The 19,151-nt window shown below is 39.4% G+C and overlaps 1 protein-coding gene across 1 annotated transcript in view; it reads right to left on the bottom strand.

Annotated features, from left to right (window-relative positions):
* The window catches only part of tns1a (tensin 1a), a 134,689-nt gene extending 127,099 nt beyond the window's left edge, over positions 1–7,590 (bottom strand). Inside the window, exons 1-2 of the mRNA XM_067459359.1 lie at positions 7,197–7,590; positions 6,936–7,120 (exon numbers count right to left, since the gene is read on the bottom strand). Of these exons, the coding sequence (XP_067315460.1) occupies positions 6,936–7,031 (96 nt within the window). The 5' untranslated portion in view covers positions 7,032–7,120; positions 7,197–7,590. The remainder of the gene's footprint in view (positions 1–6,935; positions 7,121–7,196) is intronic.
* Between the last annotated feature and the right edge of the window lie 11,561 nt (positions 7,591–19,151).

Consider the following 19,151-nt stretch of genomic DNA (forward strand, 5'->3'; position numbering starts at 1 on the left):
CCTTATCACACTTTCTATTGTAGTTTGTTTGAAGCAATAGCGCAAAACGTGACATTAAAGACCTTATCTGTTATAAGAAGTTTAAATAGTCAAGTTAATGAATAGGAAGCACTGAAATCTTTTTGCAGCACCCAATGTTGATATTGTGGCAGGCTGCCACAAATTAATCAATGTATGGGAAACACTGAACACTATCTGGTATATGCAGGGAAGGGCATGCAATAGTTTTTTAACATTAATTTTCTTAACCACATGCACTGCAGTGGGATCACCATTGCTATTGACTCTAATGTGGAAAGGCTTCCACCTGCGAGAATAACCCCAAACAAAACAAGCTTGAAGGGAAATGTATGCTTTGTCACACTGCCCACATTCTCCACCAGTCTAGCAGAGAGATGAGACAGACACAAATATTAAACTTTTTTAATATTAAAAGTCCCTAAATTGTCCTCAGTGTGAAAAGATGGATCTCAAAATCATACAGTCACTGCTGGAAAGGATTCAAATATGCAAAAGATGCTGAAAAACCAAAGAATTTGCAGGACCTAAAAGATTTTTCTGAAGAACATTGGGCAGTTTAACTGCTCAGGACAAACAAGGGACACACTTTTGAATAGGGTCATTTTTATAAATTAAGCTTTTTTTTTTCCCCAGTCTTGTGGCCTACATGTAATCATCTTTTATGTAAAATATATAAGAATACATTTATTTTATATAGTGCCTTTAAAAGTTACTTTATCAATACACTTTACATAAAAGACGTACACAAAGGCAAACAAAACAAAACAAGACGAAACACTGTAAATATAACAAAAGTCAATTTCTCTGACACACAACAGAGAAACTAATCAAGTAAAAGCAATCCTAAAATAAAATATTTTAAAATTATCGATTTAATTTGTTTCTCTAAAGTCAGCTGAGAGAGAATTCCACAGTTTTGGAGCATAAGATGAGAAGGCCCTGTCACTCCTGAAACGAGGCCGTGTTTTGGGAAAAGCGATCTTCACACTGAAAAGATTGCGAGTTGGCTGTAAGGTGTTAAAAGATCGACCAGATACTGCAGAGCCATATCATTCAAAGCCTAATATGTTAACAGTAAGACTTTACATTCAATACAATACCTGACAGGAAGCCAATGTAGCCTAATGTAAAATATCCTATTCAGGTACTAAGTACTAAATAAAAATTATGCATTTTGTATGATGCCTTTTATGTTGTTAAATTTTGTTAAAATTATTAAAATTGTTGCAGATTCTGCAAGGGGTATGTACACATTTGAGCACAACTGTATAATAGGAGCTAAAACAAGTTATCATCCGTGTCGTACTTGAATGCTTAAATTGGCCAGGCTTTGAAAACGTGTGCAAATGATAAACTTTTGTGACCATGCAGCACTGGCCCAAACGGAATAGTGACAGTTACTTCAACTGTCTGGAATGCCAAAAGGCACACATCCGTCATGTTTGGCACTGAATGAATGAATGACGGTCTTGCTCAAGGTAAATAGGAGGAAGACTAATTACAAGATTGAATCAGATAATATGGTTATTGTTTGTAGAAATAAATATGTGTGATTTGTGGCTTTTGAAATGAGGCTTCTTTGTCTATCCTTAAAGAGGAGGCAGCTTTTCATAATGCATGGTCAGTTTGAACCCGACAGCACAGAGGCACAATATTTCTTGATTTTTTTTATTTTCTTGATAAATGGGATGTCCAGTACTGCTACTGGAGGGCCACTATCCAGCAGTTCAATCCTAATTAAACACACTTGAATTAATCAACATAATTAGCTAATCAAGGTCTCCAGGATCACCAATCCAGGAGCAGGATGGCTCGTTTTCTCTATATAATTACAGTTATGTATATATACACATTTTTTCTTGTGAGGCAAGAATGTGAGGCCGGAATGCGCAGATACAGACTAAAAGTCATGCGGGAGGAGGCAGTGCCTCTACTGCACTGTGACTGGCTCATTATCTGTCAAACAAAGATCTGTGAGCAAGTTGGTTCTTACATAGTGCTCAGCTCAGTTAAATTAAATCTGACACAGTGTTCACCAAGGATTTGTTGAATAAAGATCTGAAAAGAAAGTTACTTTTAATGATAATATAAAATAGCTGAAGATTAGTTAGTAGTAACAGTAGACTACAGCTACAATAAATATGCGTTTTGCAGTGAAAATGTAAGATTTATGAGATTTTGATGTGAATTATTCATTTTTTTTTTTAATTCATTGATTTGGAAGATAGTACGGAGAAGTCCATGTTCTTATTTATTTTAATTGTATTGTATATATGTAGGTATGCAAGCTTAAGGTATATATCTTCTCTTTATTTTATTAACATGTTCAAATAAATAAAAACTAACTAAAGCTGCGTTTCCACCACAGGAACTTTACCCAGGAACCAGGAACTTAGAGTGGTACTCTGTGTGTTTAGACCGCAGGAACCAGGGTCTAAATGAAGTTCCGGGTAAATATTTCCCCCTCCAAACGGCCCTGCTCGCGAGGTAGTACTTTTTCAAAGTTCAGGAACTTTCGAGGGCGGGACTTGGGCGCTGAACATGCTGATTGGTTTAGCATTTTATTTCAACCGGCATCTTTAAAAGTCTTTTGCGAGGTTCGGTCTACGTTCAGTAAATATCAGTGGAGTATCAGTAAATATCTCGCGGAAATGATTTACTGCGCGCGCGCGAGCATCAGTTGTATGCTTAGATATTAATGGCATTATAATGCCGCCATAGACACTTTAAGCAAAACATCTCAAACAGAGATTGATAAAATGCAGCTTACTTGTTTATTGGTGTGTTCAGATCAACCGCGAGAAAGACGAGAAAGAGCTTGCGTTCGTGCGGTTGCCAGATTTCAGTAATTAAATCCCCCAAACAGCTTTTCTGTGAAAAGGACTCGTATATACTATCCAGTGTTTTACCTAAACATGTCCAATCTGGCAACCATATGCACGCGAGCGCTCCCTCGCGCATGGGTATCTGAAAACACCAATAAACAAGTAAGCTGCATTTATTAATCTCCATTGACTATCATTTTAACTTATATGGTGGAAAAGGTGACGTTTGCTAGAAGGATCGCGTGAACGATCTTTAAGCAAAGTACCTATAGGTATACAATTGTATTTTGTAATACAAAATAATATTAACCTTTGTCATTAGACACACTATTTAGTTTTGTATGGTACTTGGAGTTTCCTATTGTTACTGTACTAGCATCTTGCGTCATCTAGACAATGAGGTCTCTAAGAAACTTTCAATTTAATCAGAAATTGTTTAAACAGCTATTCATTAAGTGGATAAATTACTTACTGCTTGCAGGAATATAGTTGCCCCTTTCTTCAGTTTAAGACGCTGAGTGAAGCTTGCTTGAAATGGGCCGGACAAATGAACGATTTGTTGTGGTATCTGATTATAATAAACCTCAACCATGTGTCATGAGAGCCGTTTTTGCGTCTTGTTTACCATTAGTAAATTCGGCTTGTTTGAACAGATGCAAATGTTGGGGGCGTGCATATAAATGATCCCCAATGCTTACGTCATGGTTTATGTTGAGAAGCACTTTTTTTCTGTTGAGTTTTTGATTTACATAAGAAGTAGGAGGCAAAGGTGTTTGAGACTCACAGTTTGTGATGTCCATGTACTGAACTCTTATTATTTCACTATGGCAAGGTTAATTCAATTTTTCATTCTAGGGCACCTTTAATATATGGACAGTTTATTTTCAGGGTTAAACGATAAACATGCATCCCCATGAATTACAGCCCTCTGTTTTTTCTTTTTTAGGCCTCTACCACTTTTAACCAAACCTCCTCCTCCCCAGTGAGAGTGATCATTACATCTGGGATGGAGTCTTCTCTCTCTCTTTTTGACTAAATTAAATAAGTTCTGGAATGAATGGGCTGAATGATCTTTACTGAAGGTTGAAGGAAGGAGATTGGGGGAGGGGAGGTTTTATTATCCAGTACACTCAACAGGGACAATATCCCTTGAGCAACCTAAGGTTAAATGTATTGCTCATGGACATTAATGATAGTTGAGCTCAGAGAGGCAGATTAATGGATCCCATTAAATAAATTCAGCAAAAAATAAAAATACTACTGCATGCTGTTATTTTGTAAAATCAAAATAAGCTTTACAGATGATTATTGTAAAGGGTTTAAACAACGTTTTTCATGCTTGTTTAGTGAACCATATACAATTATTGCACCCACCTGTGGAACAGTCCATAATGCACTAGCAGCTTAATGGCAGTATCTGTTACAAGGTCACAGTTACAATTTAGAACACTAAAGAGACATTTCTACTGACTCTTAAAAACACCAGAAGACAGATGGCAAGGGTCCCTGCTCAGTGCTCACCTGTTGTGAACATGCCATAGGCTTCTGCTGGGAGGCATTAAGACTCCAGATGTGGCCAGAGCAATAAACTGCAATGATTGTAATGTAAGATAGCTAAGTTAATGCTACAGGGTGGGTTGGTGTGTGGTCTCCCTCAGCAGAAATCGCGGTTCAGGGGTGGGCTGTCCCTCTCGGTTGAAATCGGGGTCTGGGGGCTCAATGGAGCAACGATAAGGGGGCACACAATGTTTTCTCTACTATTTACAAATGCATGGATCAGCTTTAACAACACCCAAATTCGCTGTTAAAAACAAATCATACAACCAACCAGCACATATGATCAGGCAGTACAATTATTCAAATTCTCAGTATCCATGATGATATAGTAACTTATTACACTGAAGTAGGCTGCTTTTAAATAAACATTTAGTTATAGAAAAATGTCTTCTTTGGCGAAATTATATTTCTTCAATAGCGTAAACCAGGGGTCAGTAACCTAAATGGCACAAGCAACCTAATTGCTGGCATGTGAGGGAAAAAGTGAGGGATTCAATTATATTACCATTACTGATCACTCTCCAATTGCGTTCGTTGATCTTGAAATTAGCTGATGATTGTAACGAGGTTCGTTGTTTAGGGAAGGAGACAAAGACCGGAGATTGTTCAATATAACTTTATTATTCAAAATAAACAAACAACAAAACAAAAGTAAAGCAGCAGACCTTTATGGAAAACTGCAACACACACTGATACAAAACAAAAAGTAAGGTCCAGGTCTGGTCCTCACTTGTCTTGCACTGTCATCACTCCTCCTTTTATTAAGTCACATCTCCTTCCATGAGATTCTAGGCCGGTGCGGGATGTAGGTGACACTCATTAGCAATCGCACTGCCGGCCTAGCTCGTTCCCACGGCCCTCAGCCTCGTCCTGCTTGCCACGCACCTCCATTACCCTTTGCAGGCCAGTGGGTACCCAAAAGACCCCCGTTCCCTGCAGGCTCTGGCCTTATGCAAACGGGAAACACTCCTCCGCTTCCTCATGGACGGCAGGTGCTCCTCCAGCATCCAGGTGGCCAGCAACAACTTAGTCTGTCCCTCCTGCAAATCACTCCAGCCAACCACTTTAAGCTTTCGTGGCAGCAGACTGCTCAGCCATGCTCATTTATGTAATGACCACTAGGGGGGGAGCGCTAGGTTCTTTGATTGGTTTTCCCTTAAGACATAGATGTTGTTGAACACGAAAGTAAACTTATTGACTTATTTTTGTTGAGTTTTAACTGTGAAATGAGAGTTCCATGTCTTTATTAAAATCAACACATTACTCTCATCCACCCTTGACCCACCTCCACTTTTTGGAATGTTATTTTTTATTACTCGACCCATGGATTATCCATAGGGGCCGTGGATATAGCCGCAATCCGCACGTAACAATTTACTTTTACTTAAGACCTAATCAACTGTGTTTACTAGGATATTAGCCAAGATGGGCATTTTGACATTATTTCATCTGTTTTGGCCATTCAAGCACAAATAGCAAAAAAGAACTCACTCTCTGTACGAGCTGCGAATGTGTGCGCACATAAAACTTCACACAGCACGAGTACAGAAATGAGCTCTCATTCGCGTCTTACGCGCTTGAAAAACTTGAATTGGCAATGTCGATACAGTGCGTTGATACATCATATTGATAGTCATTTAATCAATGTACTGTTCCATCTATGTATTGTTACACCACTAGTTAGGATATTACCATTGGTTTGATGACTGCGATTTAAGTGTTGTAAAGCTTTAGCACAGTAGCTAAAGAAAGGGGCTTCAGTGAGGATGAGGGAAAAGTGTCTACATAGAGTAAGAAATGGTGATGTGTTGCTGTGATAGCTGATGGGGAAATTGGATTAATAACACTGGGTTATGGTCTTGGCAGGAGCTGAAGGATTGGGAACGTATGCTGGGACAGATTGAAATTTGGGGGTGGGGTGTGTGGAACGAGAAAAACAGTAGTTCTGCGGCAAAAGGTTTTTGTTTTTTTCAGACACATCAGCACTGAGTAAACCACTGAGACGTGTAATGAGCAAAATAGTGAAAACTTGACCCCTAATCCGACCATCCTCATTAACTTCAGACCAGGTACCTCACGCTACAAAGCTAGCAGGCATCACCAAACACTCTCCTAACATGCAGGGGTTGGTTAACCTAAAACACCACATTAAACTCTATTGCACAATCAAAACCAAACAATTTGATGCAAAAGGTTCACAATGTGCCCACATAATTGCTCCTTCCTTAATAATGACAGCCATTAACTCAGCATAAACCTAAGGGACCATTTGCAGCAGTGCTCTTTTAATCTCTAAACATAGTAAAATCTTTGTGAAGTATTTTCCTGTTTCTAAGACAGTTTTTTAACATGTACCGAGAGGCTGAAAACCCACTACCGGTAAAAGAAGGCTGAAACAGCAAGGATGAAACAAAACATTGAGCATGTCGGGATGAACAGGATGTTTTCTGGTAGAACTCGCAATCAGTTGTGAAAGGTGACCCTAGTTTGTGTGTATGTATCAGAGTGAGTCAGTGCAGTATCCAGCCTTACCTTATCCCTCCTAGCAGCTCTCAATGGAAAGAAACAAGAGAAGAGGAACTTCCCCCAGCTTATCACTGCTGCCAGACACCAGTTCAGCCGGGCCATGGTTGCCTCCTTCTGTCAGTCTTTTGCTGCCTTTAAAATCACCCTTTCTGTCCTCTGTGTATTCTCCAGGTAAATCCAATAGGAGAGAACTGATGGGAGAACAGACCCTTTTAGCTGCAGAGCAGGTAGCAAGAATTAACCTACTCTTGCTTGCACACACGTTACCTTACTCAGTGGATGCTGCAGCATTCTGTCTGTCGAAGGAGGATGAAGAGGAAAGAGGGGAGGGTGTGAGAGAAAAAGCAGAGAGAGAGAGGGAGGGAGAGAGAGATGGACATGCATTGGGAAAAACTAGAAATAGCAGATAGGCAAGTTGCTTTTGATGAGGAGGAGGTAGAAAAGGAGAAAAATGTTTGAGAGTAAACTGAACGTGTGCGAGAGAGGAATAGGCTTCTGAAGGAGAAAACATGTCAGTGATTAAGAGGAAAAATAAGGCAGCAGAATCTTGAGGATCGAGACGAAAATACGATAGGAGGCAAGATAAGACACAGAACGGATGGAGTAAAAGAGAGGGAGACTGAGTGAGTGAGGCAGAAATGAACTGAATTTCAGTCTCTGAATGTCATCACACAGCCGCACACGCACACGCACAGACACATGCACGCACTCTCACACGAGGCTGTACGAAGAAGGGGAGACAAACAACGTGCCGTGTGCAACTGGGTTTCTGTGAAAAACATTTCTGTGTGTTTTCTTTTTAGTCCATTTGTGTGCCTGTGTGAATGCATGTGGGAGCTCTGTGTACAAGCTCTCTGGTGTCAAGTGCTCATCCAACTGCAGGTGCACCGCACCACTGCAGAGTCGCCACGCTTCACTAACAAACGTACCCTCACACTGCATAGAGGGGGGTGGGGGTGGGATTAGTAGAGAGCAAGCACAGACCGAGAGAAAAAGAGATGCCAAAAATTGTAGAGAGGAAAAAGCAGAAATGGGGGAAGAGAGACAGGCACATATTCACACTCTGTTTATTCATTTGCCCCCATATTATGTTTTAGCTCATTCCTATTGCATATTTTCTCACCAAAACTACAAATTCTGTGAGTGAGTGAGTGAGTGAGTGAGTACTGCAGATGCTTTTTAACCCAGCTGCAGAATCTACTTCATCCAAGCTAAATCCATCATCAAACACAACAGACTCCCATAATCACTATGCCGCCATATTGACTGTGCTGTCATATTCAGTTTGAACATGGGGTGCTCTTAAAAAAAATGAACAGATCATGTGCCAGATCAGAGAAACATGAATCTCCCAAGCTCCCTTGCCAATAAAGCTGCCTGTTACCATATTGTAGATGACACATACCACAAATGTGCATTGCAGACCTGAATTAATCTTATTCACTTTTTTATTTTATTTTTATATATAGATTTCCTTGGGGCTTGAGAAATGTGCTTCATCAAATAGATGAGGATTATTGAAACAAATATTTGGGAGGAGTATGTTCATCTTATAAATTATAATGCAAGAATAGGCATATATTATACACTGACCTCCTCACACTACTTTGCGTGTTGCACTCGTATTCCCTTCCCACATTCTTGATACAACTAAGGTAAAAACAGTATACAACTAAAAACACTTCTTCTTTCAAAAATATATGTGCTCATTAATGTACATTTACTTCTTTCAAGTAATAAAGTATTGTCGTAAGTTTATAATATGCCATTGAAAATACATACGTGTGAGAGGTTCAAATGCTGGTTGCCATGTTGCCCCTCCATCTTGAAAGTACATTAGACAAAGAGGGACATACCCATAAATTCAAGCTTAGCCTGTCGCGTTTTAACACCCAATGGCACCATGTCGAATGTGAAGAGGGGGACTGCCATGTTAATCTTGGACTAATCGGCCACCGTAGGAGTTAAAATGAAATCAGAATTGAGAGGAACAGAAACTAATATTCACTGGATGGTCATATACCTTTACACTGCTAGATGGGGGAAAATATCACACAGTGTAGCTTTAAGCAAACAGTAGGTTACTGCATGTTTTAAATGAATGTAAACAATCGAGAAAGACACGTGTATTTTGGATTCATGCAATATGTCTTAAAGTGACAGCAGACTAATATTCCTGCTGCCTAAGGGTTGACTGTTCACGGTCACTTAATATAGAACCTACTTGTAATACGGTTTGTAGATGGGAAGGAAGGAGGCGGGAACCGGCGAACGTTCAAACAACTTTTATTAATTAAAAATAAATAAACAAAACGAAAGTAAAACCTCACGGACGACTGCCCACAAACACATAAACAAAATCCAGGCCTGGTCCTCTCTCGTCTTCCGCAGCCCTTGCTCCTCCTTATATGCTCCCGTCACATGGCCGCGAGACGAGACCGGTGTGCCACGCAGCTGGCACTCGTGAACATTAATCACCGGCCCGCTCTCGCGGTCCCTTGCCCCGCTGCCTGTCACACCACACTACTGTTTGCTAGGATACGCGCCAAGATGGGAATATTGACATAATTTATCCATGAATTTGTCAGTTTAAGCACAAGTTTTATGACCCCAGTCTGTGTTCCCATCTTGGTTTTGTGCTTATGGACTCTTGTTTTAACATTACTTTATAATAGGGGTGTAACGATACACTTGTCTGACGGTTCGATACTGAACTCACGATATGATGTATCCTGATATTTTAATCAAAAAGAGTTTTTTTTTTTTTTTTTTTTTTTACAATTTAATATTATTAAAATAATAATAATATTATTTTTATTTGTGCATTATTATTATTATTAGGACCCACAAATATTCCCCAATTGTATCATTATATTCAAGTATATATATATATATATATATATATATATATATATATATATATATATATATATATATATATATATAGTCGCTTCAGATGATCACTGCAATCAGTCACAGCTCTAATGGCAAGAGAGCTCGTCAAAATGGCCGCTCTCAACTTGTTAACGTTTAGCTCATCCAAGAATTTTAATTCTGCATTTACTTACTGTCATGTTGTTTCCGCGCAATCATCTGACTGTCCGTGTTTACTACAGTATGTGCCTCGCTGTAAATCTGTTCATCATAAGCCATCGTTCGTGTCTCTCCAGAAGACTGATTTGGATTAGACACTCGATTGGTTCTTCCCACTGAGGTGCCTTGATTCAGCACTCTGGGAACAGCCTACTTGTTCAGAAATTTAAGCGAAATACCCTCTCGCTTGAGGGTGTCAGTGATGGCCTTCTGGACAGCAGCCAGGTCGGCAGTCTTACCCATGATTGCAGTTTTGAGTAATGAACCAGGCTGGGAGTTTTTAAAAGCCTCAGGAATCTTTTGCAGGTGTTTAGAGTTAATTAGTTGATTCAGATGATTAGGTTAATAGCTCGTTTAGAGAACCTTTTCATGATATGCTAATTTTTTGAGATAGGAATTTTGGGTTTTCATGAGCTGTATGCCAAAATCATCAGTATTAAAACAATAAAAGACCTGAAATATTTCAGTTGGAGTGTAATGAATCTAAAATGTCTGAAAGTTAATTTTTTATCAGTACATTATGGAAAATAATGCACTTTATCACAATATGCTAATTTTTTTAGAAGGACCTGTAAACAGAGAGAAGTAGCTCCAGCTGCAATGTTCTTCCGCAAGACGCATGCAGTTCTGTTTATTAACCACTAGAGTGCAAAAAGTTATGGACTGCAGCTTTAAAATGAATTACTTGTTAAAACTTGATCATACCATGGGCGTCGGAAGAAAAACTGTGGATGGTCTCAGAATTTGTTTTTGTGGAGTAACATTAGATACAAATATACCGCCGTTTACTAAACGATTGATTGCACCAGACAAAATTACGGAAATCACTGAGTTATTTGCCCTGAGTAGGGGTTAGAGACGCATGATATCAAGTTTTGACGCAAATCGATCAGAGGTTCGAATCTGCCTTTTGCCGAACTCACTCTACTCTCTTTTCACACATCACATATCAGATCGGAAAGGCATTTATTTTCAATAAAAATTGAGAAAATTTTAGAAAAGTATAAAAAAAAGAGTCAAGCACCTAATACGTTTTTCTAGGTTAGGGGTAGGTAAATAGACGTGTTGATTTAGTGACAATAAAAGTGAGTGGGTCCAATATTATTGGTCTTAAAACGTGGGTGGGTCTTGTCCTCACGACACACAATGGTTCTGACCATGGTTCCGACACCCATGGATCATACACAGACACACATTAATCATCACTCATAAAGCATTCTTTTTATTTGTGTTCATACTGTAGACTACATAAAATATCCAGCATCTGCCAGGGCTCTTAATCCATCATGTACGCATATTTGGAGAAATAATGATTTATAATCACATGTTTTTAAAATATGTGTCCTGACCTCAGCAGACTGGTCAGAGTACATGTTAACGTCCAGCTCACAAACCTTGCGGATGTCTGAACAGAGTTTGTGTCAGTGTCAAGGTCAGCGTCGTTGTTGTTTACATACTTTATTTGAGAAGATTTCCCAATTTTACTTTTCTTAACCATGTTAGAAGTAATGTTACTCAAAAAAAGTCTAAACATGCGTTTCTGCTGCTTATTGCTAGCCATGACCAAACGAGAGTGAGCAAGGTGACGTGACGGTAACGAAAGCACTTCCTGAGGAATTATTAAAATATTGAATCATTAGTTTACATCTTATCCACTGCCCATTATTTTAATCCCATATCAAACACAATATGTTATATCAGTCTATTTTAATTTATTTTATTTCATTTCATGTTTTAAATACAATATAATTTTAGTCCACAGCCACACCCCCTCCCCCGCAGCACCCACCTTCCCACGCTACTGCCAAGGACTACGGTTTCAGCTAAAAATCTTCTTTACATTTCTACAGAAGAAAAAAAAAAAGCTTTTAATGGCCTTTCATGGCCCGAGGTTAAGCAAATGAACTGCAAATTTTCATTTTTTGGTGAACTATCCTAAAGCATTAGACACAGACCCCTTCCAACAAAAACAGTGACATAACTCACCTGAGTTAAAAAGGAAATGGGGTCACAGGACTGGAGTACACGTGAGGACAAAACACGGTAGGTGTCCGTTTCCTATGCACTCTGAGGAAAAAAATGTTAGCCTACTAAAGCTGTCACTGGAACTTTACCTTTTAAAAAAGGTTCCAATTAGTGCTGTCAATCGATTCAAAATAATTAATTACACATTTTCTGTAATTAATCTTGATTAATAAAACCTACCATTCATTTTTTTTTTTATAATGTAATAATTTCACATTTAATCTCCAAATTAATGCAGAAACAACACAAATACAGTAGCAACTATTTTAAATATTTCTTTAATGGCATCTTTTTATGGTATCACCAATACCATACATACACAATACCGCTACTGATGTCTTTATGAAATGATGTCCCCTAAATTTTAGCCATTAATTATAGGCCTTTAAGCATTACAGTATAATTGAAAAGTAATTTTTTTCATTGTTTTTTTTTTGGACCGATTTAACCTTTTCAGATTTCAGGTAACCTTAAGATTTTAAGGAAGCAAGAGACTGAGCTAGGATATTTACAGAAATTAAATCAAGCATCTGTGTTAGTTCAGGCAGGCCACGTAGTCAAGCTCGGCTATCAGCTGATTGGAAAAATTCCAACCCCGTCCATATCAGCTGACCAAATTCCCAAGCACTCAATTGGCAACTCTCAAACAGGGCTTATTACTTAAGTGTAGCTTTAATCTACACTTTTAAGCAGCCTGCTTGCTGCTTCCACTACACTCTGCTTTCTAACCCACCTCCTCCCCAGCTCCTCCTTAACTGTGTTTAACTTAATCAATGTCAGTTGTGTCACTGATGCATGTTCTGTTTAAAATTGGGGATTTATGATGCCTTCCTAGATTGGAAATTTGTGAGGTTATCCCCGGAGCTGCTGTTCCCTGTCTTGGCTTTTCATGGAGGTCATGAAAAGGATGGGGATTTTAGAACAGAGCCATATCACCAAACGTAAATTTATGCAAAAAAAATGCAATAAAAAGTTAATTAAAAGTTTGTCTATGGTGTTTTTGACTCAAGTGGACCTGTCTGAAATAAAGTTATTTAACACTTACCATCCTTCAATGCATAAATTATAAATTGAATATAGATTAATCCTTATTAAAGCTACAAATGATTTCAGTCAAGAGCAGTGAGTGATATTCTCTTTTTCTTTTGTTCTTTAATTAACATTAAAACAGCACTAGGTAACTTTTCAACCTTCATAATATATTTTTTAAGACTCTTGTGATGATAAATCGACTTACAATAGGTTGAATGACACGTCTGCCAAGCATGATGGGGTCTGTATCGTTTTTAATCGTACTTTTAAACTTCGGGTTTCGGGTAGTAACCCGAGAAAAAAAAAGAACTACAAAATTCGACTGCTTTACGGCATATACGTCACTTCCAACAACACACACACTTCCTTACATTTGGACGTGCGAGCCCAACTTTGTTCGTCGGATAATATAGTCATGTCAGAAGCAGCAGAGACAAATAAGAAAGAAAAGGTTTTGTTGGAGGAAAGCAATAAGAGGAAATGAAAAAGTGATGGGATTAAAGGCAGGACGAGAATCAACATGTGACCAGCGTTTGCTCATCGGCGTGAGCTGAAGGAGGCGTGCCCGACCGATGCTGTCCTGCTTGTTACGGTGAGCTACCACTCAAACAATGAACTGAAGTATCATATAGATTCTGTAAAACGGTAACCAATAGACTACTATAATGACGCTGGCTTGTAAACGTGAGCATCGTGATTATTTGGCGTTTGAAAAAAATAAAACCCATGAAATTATATTCATATGACATGCTGAAACATATGCCACTGACTGTAACGTTACCTGGGATGAAGACATTTCACATGCGACGCCAGAAGAACTCCTCTTGCAGTGTTCAGGGGAACTGTTAGTGCTGCACCGACCCGCGGGACGCTTTTATGAAGTTATTTGTTCCGCCCCGCACCACTGGATATATTTTTACAACCCGCCGCGCACCCGCGACCATTAAATAGACATACGGGGTCCGCGGGTTATGAGACGACCCACGCATCACTAGTTCAGGGCTATCAGGGCTGTCATGTCAACAAATGCACGCGCGATGGCATCCCCTGTTGTAGGATGACAGCTCTTACGACAGTAGTTGAGGACATTGTTTTTTCCAAACTGTAGGGGGACCCCGAGAGCAAAAGTAGCCAAGTGCGGCTTTAATGACTGACATCACAGGTTTATTGGGCTGCTGTCACTTTAAGACCTGCCACTGCTGCACATGACATTGATGACATGCATCACATTTTCTCACAACTCTTTGTGTTAATTTAAGACTTAATTTAACTAAATGTCACATACATACATATACTATAGGCAAAGGATGCTATGTTAATTGAGTTTTAAAGAAATGAACTCATTAAACTGAAAAAAATAATCACCATTTAGGTACTAATATGTAAAGTTCTGGTACCAATAGATACATACCTAATATGCTCTTTAGGTACAAAGGTGTACATTTTGAAAGGGTACTGCCCCAGTATCAGCTTTAGTACCTTTTTTTGAGAGTGTACCAAGTGTTCTTACTGCAACATTAATAGTATGGTGAATAGATGTCCAAAAATAAAATAGAACAATTCACAGAATTGTTCAATGGACCTGGAATAGTTATTTGTCAAATGCTGACCATTTTATGCATGTTGCTGTGTTCATGCTACAGCAGGATAACACTGCAGAGCCACTTGGTGGAGCTTTAAGTCCAGCTTTCCTTCTTCGGATGTACATTAATGGGTCAAGCTTGAAGGTTCAGCCACATCCTAACCTTACCGATAATCCTATCCCTAAACCTAACTAGGTCAAGCTCCACCAATTAGATCCAGAATCCTATACGGCTGAAGCTCCGTCGGCTGTGAAGCGTGGCCCACCACAGACTGCACCATCAGCCAGTACAATCGCAGTCACTGAACCTGTTCAAGAGTGGAGAGGATTGGTGTCCAGTATGGTCAAGCCGCCACTGACATCTGTGCAAGCAGCCACCATCCCAAGATTTTCACCAGTCTCAGTGCTCTCAAATCCCCAGGCTGCTACGCAATCAAGCAGGCCGCCTACAAGCAGGCCGCCGACTCGGAGGTTTGCCTTGTAGGGAGGACTCTGTATAAGGGAATCAGGTCCATTTAGCTCAAATTATTGAATTAATTAATTCATAGGGAATTTTGCAAGAGTCTAGTTTAAGACCTATTCAAATGAATGCTGGACGAGCCATTTGCTTGGTCGTAAACTAGACTCTTGCAAAATTCCCTATCTTTAATTACAAACAAAGATCTTTAATTACAAACAAAACTTTATTGATTACTCTAACACATAAAACTAATGTCTAACACAAAAACACACATTCACATGATATGCAAAGGAGGAAAGTGAGGAAAGAATCAGTTTTAAAAGAGAGAGATGAAATCCCACGTTTCAAGCAGTATATGCATGTATAACAACCCGAATGAACGACCAATCATTAATTTAATCCTCCTATCGTTTCTTAGGCGGGGTTATTCAATTTGATATCAATGGACCAGCTCAGTTTAGAATCTGGAGGTTACTTGCATTTGTGTGTCTGTGTTGTCTGAACGGGAATCCCCTTTTCGGTCCTGGCTGGCGAGGGGTTTTTCCAGTTCATGATTCGATGGTTTTGCTCGTCTTTTGATGGAAGTCTTGGGAAGCCAATCACGTGGCATGTTGGCGGCTGGATGAAAAGTCTGGTGGGTGTTTTGAAGTTGAAGCACGCTCACTGGAGATCAGTCGAGGAAAGCTTTGCAGCAAAACAACTCAGAACATGAGACTCGCGGTAAAAAAAGAAACTTAAGTGAAAGAAAGGAAAGAATGAGGAGATTTCTAGATGGTTTGAATGAATTTAACCCATTTTGTCAAATCTGGGTCTGCCACGATCATCTGATCGTCTACCCTTGGAGTTCTCCAGCTGCTCTTCTAGGACAGCTTGAACTGACTAGAACAATAATTGAATTCTTTGTTCGTGTTCTGAAAACTCAAATTTATTGTCCCTCCTCTTAGATGGATTCTGACAAATCAGGGGTCGTCTTGGTTCAGGGTTGACTGTTTACGACCCCCCCCCCCCCCCCCCCCCCCCCCCCCCTAAGTAGAGAGAGTAAATCTAGACACTACTAGACACTAAGAACATGATATTTAAACCAAATTCAATCAAACCATCTTCTAATTTCTAAAGCAAGATACACTTTCAAACAATAATTCAATATGTATACATTTACATGAATTGTGAGTGATATATATATATATATATATATATATATATATATATATATATATATATATATATATATATATATATATAAATTAAGATTAATTACCCAAAAAAAAACAACAACAACATAATTTTAACCACACTTATTTTTGCACCGCAGAATGTTTTTCAATGAATTTTTCAATGAACGATTTTACTGGAACACCAACTAGCGTTTACGAGTCACGACAGCAACAAACCATAGTGAACATGAACGAAGAAGCTGATGAGACCGCTTTGCTTGGCCCCGTGGATGGGAAATTTTGTTTTAAAAAATGAAAGGATGGAAGCATCGACAAGAGCATGGTTGTGTGCAAGCTATACAACAAGGAATTCGGGTATCACCGCAGCACATTGAGCCTCAAATATCACAAATATGCTTTTGCTACACTTAATGGCAAACATTGCACTGGTCATTGCAATGCCCCTGACACCGCCGAAGTGAAAGAAAAAGAAACACCAAATATGTTTTAGGCTGCTCAGTCAGGTGCTCGCTTACTCAGTAGGCTACGCGCTGAATGCTCGTGGCAAAATGGCTATTGCGTTTAACAAACCAGAAATAGAACATCCTCCAATAACCAACAGGTCTGGTGTTTGGGTGAACTTTGGATTCTTTGTAAGCTATGATGGTGTTGGCAAGAGTGATGGATAAAAAAAACAACCGTATGTCGCATTTGCTACATGATGATACAGCATCGGGAATAATTAATGTCATGTCAATCAACTCATTTACGCCAACAACAAGATGATAAAAAGGAGAAACAGCCACAAACTATCCCCGCATCATTTAGACAGACATTTCCAACTTATTCAAATGGCAAAAGACATCACCGCGGCGAGTGGTCCATATAGCCGCGGATATGAGATCTTACCCCGTTTCACACAAACTCCGTCTGCAGTGCGTAGTCGATGCGGTGCGTATTTATTCCGTACCCATGTTAACGGTTGCGGACTGCAAACGCAGCATATGTGAAAACTAGGGATGGGACGAAATATCGTTTGACAAAATATCGCGATACAAAACGTGACGAAACGCATCGAGGTCGAAAAAAATGGATCGCGAAATAAAGATAGATGGCACTGCTGCAGGATTTGCGTTGTATATATATAATTTAGTGTATTATATGTGTGTGTGTGTGTGTGTGTGTGTGTGTGTGTGTGTGTGTGTGTGTGTGTGTGTGTGTGTGTATGTATGGGGCAGACATAACAAAATGCAGCGCGCATTTTCTGTTTGATCTGAGGCATAGCCCATAGTTGGAAAAAGTGAGAGCAGTCAGACGCAAAGGATGCAGCAGCAAACATTAATAGGGAAAGAAAAGGGTTGACATTAGCATTAATATTCTAAACCAAAAATGCAGTTATTGCCTACATAAGCTACCATATTTTCTGTTTAACTTTTATTAGACTCCAGAAAGAAAAGGGCGTTTTTTCACTGAGCACATTCTCTGCAGTCTGAGCGCGATGCACTGCAGCTCACTCTCGCTCATGTTCTGAGGTAAATCATTAACACCATCACCCCGCTTACACGTGTTTTATTGAGCTAAATACATTACAATCGGCTAAAACGAATGCACAGGTTACTTTCCTGAACAAGCGCGCTCACGAGTCGTCCGTGTTCTTCACACTGTCCACGTGAATCACGGCCCAGTTCGGCGCGCACACGCAAAATACCGGCAGTTCAATAGGGAATGCGGATCTCTTAAAGGGGCCGCACTATATTCCTACTCGTGTAATATGGACCTCCTCCAGGAATGGTGTGGTTCTGGTGCGCTCACTGGTACACATTAACAATTTTTCATACGAACTGTGCCCTGTTCTGAATTAAACTGCCAGTGTAAAAACTCCCTTTATATTGTTAAAACGAGAGAAATCACTACTTACTCATTATTTTTAAGTTTAGGCTTAAGAGCGATGAACAATTACTTAGATAAACATATCTATGACCTTTGATATGTCTAGTCTTCATGCTGTATTGATTATTATAGAATAAGTATGATTTCACTAATAATAAATGTACATTTGCATAAAGCATGCATATTTGTCCATACCTATGTTGATTACAGTATTAAAAACTTAATTTAAACTTAATTTAAGATACATTTACAATTGCTAAAAGGGTGCGATTAAATTGCTATTAATCGCGAGTTCACTCATGACAATCATGCAGTTAATCGCGATTCAATATTTTAATCGATTGACAGCCCTACAGTGCCCGCCACAATTATTGGCACCCCTGTTTAAGATGTGGTCGCGGACTTCTGAAAATTCTCCTTTTTTTTTCAAACAACATAGAACCAAAATGCAAAAAAAGAGAAAAATCCTACCTTTCGTTTAAGTACATTACTTTGTTGGTAAAAAAAAAATCACAGATTTGGAAAGAAAAAAAAAAATTGATATCGTATCGTGACGTATCGTATCGTATCGTAACCCTGGCATATCGAGGTGCATCGTATCGTGAGTTTAAGTGTATCGTCCCATCCCTAGTGAAAACAGGGTGCGCAAAACGCACCGCAGACGGAGTTTTAAGAACATGCTTAAAGTAATTGAGCCCCGTTACAATGTTCCTTCACAAGCCCATTTCAGCCAGTAATTCCTGCTTTGTCCCAAAAAACAAAAGCATAAACAGAGAACCAATTGGCCAAAGCAACAGCGGTTGCTCTGACAACAGACGGCTGGATGTCAAGGGCTACACAAAGCCTGACTGTAACGGCACATTACATTACCGATGAATGGGAGCTGAACAGCCACGTTCTAAAGACACGCCCCCTTGAGAGTCACACATGTGAGGATTTAGCCAAAGGGATGACAGGAGCAGTAGTGTGTGAAAAAAGTGTGGAGA

The sequence above is a fragment of the Pseudorasbora parva genome, chromosome 12 (assembly GCF_024679245.1).
Source record: "Pseudorasbora parva isolate DD20220531a chromosome 12, ASM2467924v1, whole genome shotgun sequence".
In the NCBI taxonomy this organism is placed as follows: domain Eukaryota; kingdom Metazoa; phylum Chordata; class Actinopteri; order Cypriniformes; family Gobionidae; genus Pseudorasbora; species Pseudorasbora parva.